At 44.2% G+C, this 9,456-nt stretch overlaps 1 protein-coding gene across 2 annotated transcripts in view; it reads right to left on the reverse strand.

Annotated features, from left to right (window-relative positions):
* Nucleotides 1-1,253: 1,253 nt before the first annotated feature.
* Nucleotides 1,254-9,456, reverse strand: part of kcnk2b (potassium channel, subfamily K, member 2b) — a gene marked incomplete at its 3' end in the record, with an annotated part of 22,310 nt that continues 14,107 nt past the window's right edge. For both annotated transcript variants that reach the window (XM_080024044.1, XM_080024045.1), the window contains exons 4-6: nt 8,350-8,545; nt 7,931-8,073; nt 1,254-1,610 (exon numbers count right to left, since the gene is read on the reverse strand). In XM_080024044.1, the coding sequence (XP_079880170.1) occupies nt 1,254-1,610; nt 7,931-8,073; nt 8,350-8,545 (696 nt within the window). The remainder of the gene's footprint in view (nt 1,611-7,930; nt 8,074-8,349; nt 8,546-9,456) is intronic.

Genomic DNA, 9,456 nt, shown 5'->3' on the forward strand with positions numbered 1-9,456 from the left:
CGTGTGTACTCAGACTCCTCGAAAGAGACTTGGAACAGCTGAGGTCATGCTCAGTCCACCAACGCAATGGCGCAAGTGTTTCTTTTTTTTTTCCTGTCTTTATTATTAAGTTCAAGTTCAAGTTCAAGTTCAAGAGATTATTTGTCACATTAAGGCACAAAGGGACTTTTTTCCCCCAAGGTCGAAAAGTTGGATGTCTTGAAAGATCCGGCAGTGGAACATTCGTTAGACTGTCTAGCTATCTATTTGTCTATCTGTGAATACAATCCGGAAAAGAGGTTTCTCTTCCTTCTCATGTTTCAAAACAAAGGAAACGTGAGTGTTCTTGGGTAAAAAGGTGTTCATCGCTGATGATACAGTGCTTTTTATCGGCGAGGAGCCTCATTCATCTGATGCAGATTTTAGAGATTCTTGTGATATTTGGACAGAGAGGTACAGTATGGTATGGCGAGGGATTTACGTGTCTCCCAGTGGCAAAGTTCAACGGCTGCACGGGGGTGTTTGTCAGAGTTCTGTATACTGTATGCATACAGATCATGTAGAGAAGAAGCCCAACACATCCTTGAAACTTGAAACTCAGAAACACAAGGAAAACCTTTTGTCTTGATTGAACACACTCTTCTGTCCCCATGAGGAATGTGGTCGTCTCTGAGCTCGGCGAGCACAGGAACTACAAACGTAGAAGGAAGCCTGAAGGAAACGCAACTGGGGCTGCAGGATCATCAGAATGTGAATGTATATGTGAATGTGTGTGTGCATGGGTGTGTGTGTGTGTGTGTGTGTGTGTGTGTGTGTGTGTGTGTGTGTGTGTGTGTGTGTGTGTGTGTGTCCACACACGCGTGTGCTTGCGTGCGTTGGTGCATGCGTGTGTGTGTGTGTGTGTGTGTGTGCATATGTGTACCTGTGTGCATGCTCATGCGTGTGTGCACATGGGACGTGTGCGTGAATGTACTTAGCTTCACAATTGATCTGTTGGAGTCTCTTCAGGTTCTCAATCAATGATTGTGGCATTCAATCCACCTAATGAATGTGCAGAGCCTCTTGTCACAGAAGCTTAATCAATCAGCACAAGTGTCTGTGTGTGTGTGTGTGTGTGTGTGTGTGTGTGTGTGTGTATGTGTGTATATATGTGTGTGTGTGCGTTGTATGTGTGTGTGGGTCTACCATTCAGCAAGCTCTGTCCTTGCTCGTCCATCTTGTGAGCTCTTCTTAACCCTTCCGTCAACCAAATCTCATTCCGATCAGCCGGCCCTTCACTTGAGATTTTCGATGACAGCTATCTCCCGGCGGTCGGCGTAGTCAGGGCTGAGGCCGTTCAGGTACAGGCTGCCGTTCCTGGACAGCGCTCCGGGGGCCGGGGTGAGGGACAGAGTCAGGTTGGGGTAGGCGTCCCTCTCCTCCCCCAGGTTGACTGACAGCGTCCTCCTGCCGGGCGTCATCTCCTGGTTCATGGACGCGTTGATGCCCAGCTCCGACGACAACTTGCGCTTGATGGAGGCGGCGCGCTGGAACTTGTCGTAGATGTCCACGCTGAGGCGCCGCCGCGTCTCCTTGAACTCGGCGGAGACGTTGGCCGTCCACTCGGCGGCGTGCGCCCGGAACTCCCCGACCTGCAGAGAGCGGAGGAGGGGTGAGGTTGGCTTGAGGCAGTGGTGGAAAAATTACTGGGAAGCCACACTCCGGTAAAGTAGAGAGATCCTAATAAAGAAATACTAGACTAAAAATCTTAAAGTAGCTGATATTAAATGTAAATTAAAAGTAAAAGTAAATGCTGTGAAGAAATTATTCTGCTTGCCAATATTTCTGTATTCTTCGGTAAACACGAGAGGCACTTCATTCTGTCAGGCGCATCCTTCACTCTGACATAAGAAAAACAATGCTGCAAAAATGAAACTGAACGCAGGCAGGGTGGCCTGGTCTTCATGACAAACACAGCCATCCCCCATCCGTGGACAAAAATAAAAAATACAACGTTTCAACAGTTAAAAAGTATCCCAATACCACAGGAAAACCGCGTCATGTGATCTGAACATGGGCTCAGGAGTGTTTGTTTTCGCTCAGCTTGCTGCTTGACAGGACCCTTGATTCGCTAACATCAACCTTGTGATAACCGGCTCCACTAACTATCATTTACCAGTTGTGGCAGATGCGTGGTTAAGCTGTGGTCTGCGGGTGACGGTGCTGGCTTCTTCCCACCCCGGCACAGCTGTATCGGGTCAGCCTATCAGAATCATTAGCGCTGATTGGTCGGACCCGGCTGGAAGAGTCTTCTCATGTGTCGTCTTGTCTCACAGTGGGGATCGCGTGGTCTCTTCAACGCCTGCGGACCGAATCGCGACCAAGGAAATCCGGACTCTGATTATTCCTTTTATATTTGGCCTCGTTTTTGGCGAGCGAGGCTTTTTGTTTGTCATTATAAATACAACTCTCACCATGTTGGCCACTGCCAGATAGACCCACTGCCTCCCTAAACCCGTACGTGTGGGCAGAGATTCCCACACCAGGTTTCCTCAGATTTGACTTTGTAGCGAGTAAACCATGTATTGCAGAAAAATTATACTTTTTTGGGGGATTTCGGGATAAATTTGGGATAAATTTGGCGAAGTAAAAGTCAACAGAATAATAACTTGAGTAAAGTACAGATACTCGCAAAAAATACTTAAGAACAAAGTATTTTTATTTAGTTACTTTACACCACTGGCTCGAGGTCTTCATGGGTCTATCCCAGGTCCGTGGCCAATTGCGACAACTGTCCGGTTTTAGATCTCTGGCTCTGTGAATTGGGATTGGCAGGATTTTAGTCCGTTCAGGTCTATTAAATCGGTTAATCTCAGTTGTTGGGTTTCAGGCCTCGAGCTGTTAATCTTAATTGCCGGTCTTTAGGCCTCTATCTCTGTTCGACTTTATTGAGGTTTTAGGCCAAAACAGCTCTATTAACTCTGCTAATCGCAATCGTCGGGTTTTAGTCCTTTTGGGAGCCGTGAAGACCTAGAGTTTTTTGACTGTGATTTGCTCACTACATGCACCCCATTCATTAGATTTGGTGCGATTTATTGTTTAGATGAATAACAGACTGCAGTGTGTGAGTTGAGAGTGTAATATCAATAGATCTGGAATGTTGTGAGGTGCTGCGATCTAGACGGTTGTGCCTTGTTTACTATAACCCTTGTATTAAGTTGGACAGATTTGACCCAAATTTCGGTGTTTATCATAACTAACAGGCAGGTTACTGTAACATACTTGTTTCAACCTGAGGCCAGGTGTCTAATTTGGGGTCTTGAACTTATATTCAGAATATTAACACCTTGATGATTTTGTTTATGTCTATAAGCGCTTTGCACCCCATTTTGATACTTCAGCCACGTTTGGCCACAAAAGAGAATAGAGTAGGCCTTTATGAACTAACAGCTAGTAGAAATAAGTCTCTCTCTCTCTCTCTCTCTCTCTCTCTCTCTCTCTCTCTCTCTCTCTCTCTCTCTCTCTCTCTCTCTCTCTCTCTCTCTCTCTCTCTCTCTCTCGAGCACACAAGTACGCACACACACTGCTCTCACCACAAACATCAAGACCATCCCCTTTTATTTGAACTAAAGGTACTAAACTGACATAAAACACTCACCATTTACTCACTCAGTCAGGCAGAAGCGATTGTCAGAAGAGGAACCTGAGCAGAATATTCTCAGTGATTGAAGCCCTCGCTCTAATCTTAGACTGTGTTAACGACAGTGAAAAAGAGGAGGAAGTGTCTGAAACACGAGGACAACGTTGAGCATAATTCAGAGTACAATGAATCATCCCCTGATGAAGAAAGAGAAAATACACAGGCTGAAAGAGAGGCACCGCGTTCCAAATTATTATGCGAATGATATTTTTCTCAGATTTTCCTAAATAGTCGATGCAAATGACAGTCAGTATAATTTTCAAGTCATCAACGTTAGGGTATATTTCAAATGTTTTTGAACAAACCTCCCAAAGATAACAGTATTTTTTTCAAAAATAAAAAACTCGAAATGCACTGTTCCAAATTATTATGCACAACAGAGTTTCAAAACATTTTATAGGTTGTAAAGAACTGAAAATGGTCATTTGTTGAATTTGAAGCATTAGGAGGTCATATTTACTGAAATCAAAAGCTATTTCAATCAAAAACATCTTAACAGGCCGAGTTACATGTTAACATAGGACCACTTCTTTGATATCACCTTCACAATTCTTGCAGCCATTGAACTTGTGAGTTTTTGGAGAGTTTCTGCTTGAATTTCTTTGCAGGATGTCAGAACCGCCTCCCAGAGCTGCTGTTTTGATGTGAACTGCCTCCCACCCTCATAGATCTTTTGCTTGAGGATGCTCCAAAGGTTCTCAATAGGGTTGAGGTCAGGGGAGGATGGGGGCCACACCATGAGCTTCTCTCCTTTTATGCCCATAGCAGCCAATGACACAGAGGTATTCTTTGCAGCATGAGATGGTGCATTGTCATGCATGAAGATGATTTTGCTATGGAAGGCATGGTTCTTCTTTTTGCACCATGGAAGAAAGTGGTCAGTCACAAACCGTATATACTTTGCCAAGGCCATTTTCACACCTTCAGGGACCCTCAAGGGGCCAACCAGCTCTCTCCCCATGATTCCAGCCCAAAACATGACTCCGCCACCTCATTGCTGATGTCGCAGCCTTGTTGGGACGTGGTGGCCATCCACCAACCATCCACTACTCCATCCATCTGGACCATCCAGGTTTGCACGCCACTCATTAGTAAACAAGACTGTTTAAAAATGAGTCTTCATGTATTTCTGGGCCCACTGCAACCGTTTCTGCTTGTGAGCATTGGTTAGGGGTGGCCGAACAGTAGGTTTGTGCACAACTGCAAGCCTCTGGAGGATCCTACACCTTGACGTTTGCGGGACTCCAGAGGCACCAGCAGCTTCAAGTACCTGTTTGCTGCTTTGTAATGGCATTTTAGCAGCTGCTCTCTTAATCCCATGAATTTGCCTGGCAGAAACCTTCCTCATTATGCCTTTATCTGCATCAACCCGCTTTGCTCTGAATCAGCCACAAATCTCTTCACAGTACGATGATCACGCTTAAGTTTTCGTGAAATATCTAATGTTTTCATACCTTGTCCAAGGCATTGCAATTGACGCTTTTCGGCAGCAGAGAGATCCCTTTTCTTTCCCATATTGCTTGAAACCTGTGGCCTGTATAATTATGTGGAACGTCCGTCTTAAGTAGTTTTCCTTTAATTGGGCTCACCTGGCAAACAAATTATCACAGAGATTGATTTCAGTGATCCAAAGAGCCCTGAGGCACAATACCATCCATGAGTTTAATTGAAAAACAAAAAATTAAATGTTTATGACACTTAAATGCAATTTGCATAATAATTTGGAATGCAGTGTATATTTATTTCAATGTGCCGTCTTGTTATGAAAAATAAATGATGTGAAATTATTCATGTGACTGTTTTAATGTGAGTTACATTTGTCATCATCATGTCGGGGGCCACTGGGGCAGCTTGTCATAATGAATGTTATTGAAACAGTAATCAGTGGTTAAGCATTGAAACATAATACAAGGATTGACAAAAGCTTCCCATAAAAATCTATTACATTTAAGGAAAAGTAAACAGATCTGTGTGTGAGAAGTCTCAAAACTGGCAGATCAAGGTATCTGAGAATATATTTGAATCTTGTTGATGCCGACAGCCGTTATTATTTCACCTCGAGAGACAGTGGAGATAGGCGAGGGGAAACTATTGATGTTATTCTCATAATGCATGTAGTAGCCCAGGGTATTCATTGATCTTCTTCGACTGAGTGTGTGTGTGCGCGTGCGTCTGTGTGGACACTTATGAGTCCGTGCTTTCTGCTTCTTGAACTCACTTTCTCTGTCTTCCCGGCCCTCCCCCATTGACTAACACAATTCTCTGAAGAGATCCCAGCTTTAGATGGCCCTTGCAGAGGGCACTCCTGAAAACACTTATGCAGGGATTTACACTGCAGCACTGGAGTCATGTTAAATGAGAAGGAATGAAGGGGTTACTTAATGCATGAGGGTGCCTGCTTGCTTATAATGTAAAGTATGTTGTATGTATGTTTGAGTGTCTATGTGTGCACTTCTGCATCTTCAACACCATGGTGTTGAAGCCAATGTGAAAGACCTTGAAAATGCAGTTCAGCTATTTGCAACTTAAGGCTTCTAAAAATGACCAACTGAATGGAAGTCAATGAAAATATATAATATATAATATATATATAATGGGAACAATATATCTAAGTTTAGACTTCTAATGGGAGTCTGGGTTGAGATTTGAAAAGTTGTTTTCATAAATAAGATATCAACTCTTAGAGAGAATTATTGTATATTTGGGGCTATAGTTGTTTCTGTTATGTTTCTTCCAAGCTTCCCATTGTCTGGCGGTTTCACTCTCTCGACCTTGGCACACCAAGACTCCATGCCGCTGCCCAAATTTAGAAAAATCCCTGGTCCTGTTTCCTGCCAAGATACTGTAGCAGCGAGCATAAACCAAAACTTGAGGCTTCAAATCCTCTCTCCAGAAACCAGCTGGTGATATCACAGATGCTACGTTCATTTTTCTCTACAGTCTACAGGTGTCTGTCTGAGTGTGTGCACCTGTACAACTGTGCATTTTTTTTTGTGTGCAAGTAAGTACTGCACATGTACTGTATGCATGAGTGTGTGTGTGTGTGTGTGTGTGTGTGTGTGTGTGTGTGTGTGTGTGTGTGTGTGTGTGTGTGTGTGTGTGTGTGTGTGTGTGTGTGTGTGTGTGTGTGTGTGTGTGTGTGTGTGTGTAAGTGTGTTTGTGTTTATGTCTTTAGGGGTGTAAGTAATGAGCATGACAGAACAGCAAGGTGTCCTATTACTCACCAGCAGTTGCTGTGCACACAACAAATATCTAATCCAACACCTCTGTGAGGCGACATTTACCCCCCGTGCCATGGGCAGGTGGAGTATCCATCTCTTAAGATTAATGGCTTGAGGCATAAATTGCTAAGAAGTATGAGGTCTGACTTGCAATTCTCACGACACAACATTAAGTAGTCGGATTTTCACGCTCTAAAAAAAATTACTTCCAATTATGTAAAATATACCTACATAAGAGGCTTTTCATCCATAACCTAAACACAGCACTTTGGCTGAAACAAATCACGTTAACTGTGTTGCTGTTGCTGGAAAAGAAGATTTTAAAAAGGTAAAGGTAAAGGTAAATACTTTCAGCAAGCATCAATTCATTTTTCTAATTTTTGAAAAAAATAAATGAAGGATTTTCTCACAGAGGTGTATCATTTCACCGGTGCAAAGAGGGGGAAAGGCTCATTCTGGGACCATCGGTTGTGAGCGTGTGAGCCCACTGTGGGACGAAAATCAATTCCTGCTTTTCCCGGTCTCCCTGTGGTGTGGCCCTTAGATAAATCATCCCACATTGATCATTTTAACTTGTATTTACTCATTAAGTGTGGGGCCACTGAACTGATTGGTAGGAGTGACTCGTGTACAGGCAGTTACGTGATGCAGGAAAAGAGTGAGCTGGGTGGACTGGACTGGGGAATATTGTGAATCTGTGGAAATGTGCAACTTTATGGTGACTGGCCAAGAACAATTTATGTGTTTCAAATGCTAGAGTATAATACAAGCTCATGCACATTTCTAACTGACCTTAGAGGGGTTTGGGCAAAGGGGGGATTTACATGGGTTTACTTGTCCGCTTTCTGGGGACGCCACAAAACCCATAATGGATCTAATGCTGAAGCAGTGTTTTTGCGAGTTTTGGGAAATTGTCTTGCTCTCAAACCGGCTTGAATCTGTCTTTAAAAATGATGAAGGATCTCCAAACTGCTCCCTGAAGGCACCTTTTCTCTTTTTCTCCCCAAAAGTGAGAAATGACTTTCAACCCTGTCACTCATACTGTACGTACCTCCTCCTTCGTTTTCTTGGAAATGACCCGGAACCAATCTCCGATCATGCTCAGCACGGCGGCGAAGTATGCCAGGCCCACCAGGATCCAGAACCACACCACGGGCTTGTAGTAGTCCAAATACTCCGGACTCTCTGCTCCGGCTACAGAACCATAACATCAACGTGGATTACACAACATCTGGGTTATGTCATCTCTATATGGCGAGCTTATGATATACGCACTATTCTGGGGGAAGACACAAACCAAACACGGAAATGATGATTCATGTATGACAGAGAGCATCAGAGCAGATAAGCAAATGGCAAATGAAGAACAAGAACAAGTGTGATCTCACCTTCCCTCTGACTCTTCTCAGAGGGAAGAATGGGTGAAAGGGATAGGAGGATAGCAGGAAGATATAGGAAAGATCTACTGACCTTTCTCCCCAGCCACAAAGTCACCGAAGCCAATGGTGGTGAGGGTGATGACCACAAAGTAGATGGACTCCAGCGCACTCCAGCCCTCGATGTGCTTAAAGATGACGGCTGGCAGCGCCACGAAGATGAAGCACCCGAAGAGGATGAACAACACCGTCGAAATGACACGTATCTTGGTCTGGCTGACTTTCCACTTCTGCCGGGAGGACACAGCAGTGGCTTGAATCAATCGGTCAACAACGCTTTGCGATTTTTGCAGGGACAGAGCACAGTGTGAAAGGGAATGAAACATTCACAGGGACTAGATTCAAGATTCAAGAGGTTTATTCATCACACACAGACTAGCTGGAGGCTACGGGTGCCAGCGTTATCACTGAGTCTGAATGCTACTCAATGACAGCTCACTGATATCCGTAGGCTTTAAACGACGCCATCACATTACAACCAGTATGTTCTTGCGTAAATACTGTGTGTTACCCCACCAACACCTGACCAATGTCCCATTTCCCCCTTTTTAATAGGGCTTTTATCGCACGTCCCCCTCTGATGAGTCACTTCCTTTGACCTCCTTCCAGAAATACAGTTGATGTCAACTAACTCCTGAACGCCAGGTTACCAGAATGTCTCTACATTCGGAGGAGACACAAACCAAAGCTTGGGTGCTGTTTTATATGTAATGCAACAGACATGTAACATTAGTGGGAGATATAACAGCTGGGAGATAAGAACTCAAGTGTCAAGTGGAGTTAGGTAAATTAAGCTCAAATGGAGCAATGGGAGACGTGCCATTCAACTTTAAAGATGGCTTTATGTGTACTGGAGCTTGGTCCCTTAACTTGGTATTTATTCACTATTATTTTTCCTTCTCTAAGGAAACACTGAGACATTTTGAGGTTGAGTTCACCCTGCAGTCGCTCCTTGCTGCTGCCTTTTCCTACTCCCGCCACCTTGTTCCGGTTGAAGTGATTGCACTTCACATTACATATTACACATCCCGCCCCCGTTATGCAAGTCTGAGCTTGTCCGCTCGGTGGAGAGGCATACATAAGAGGCGAAACCTCAGATGGCAGAGTCTGTGATGTCTGACATCCTCACATCAATGAGAGC

This window comes from Zeus faber (genome assembly GCF_960531495.2).
Source record: "Zeus faber genome assembly, chromosome: 2".
Taxonomy (NCBI): Eukaryota; Metazoa; Chordata; class Actinopteri; order Zeiformes; family Zeidae; genus Zeus; species Zeus faber.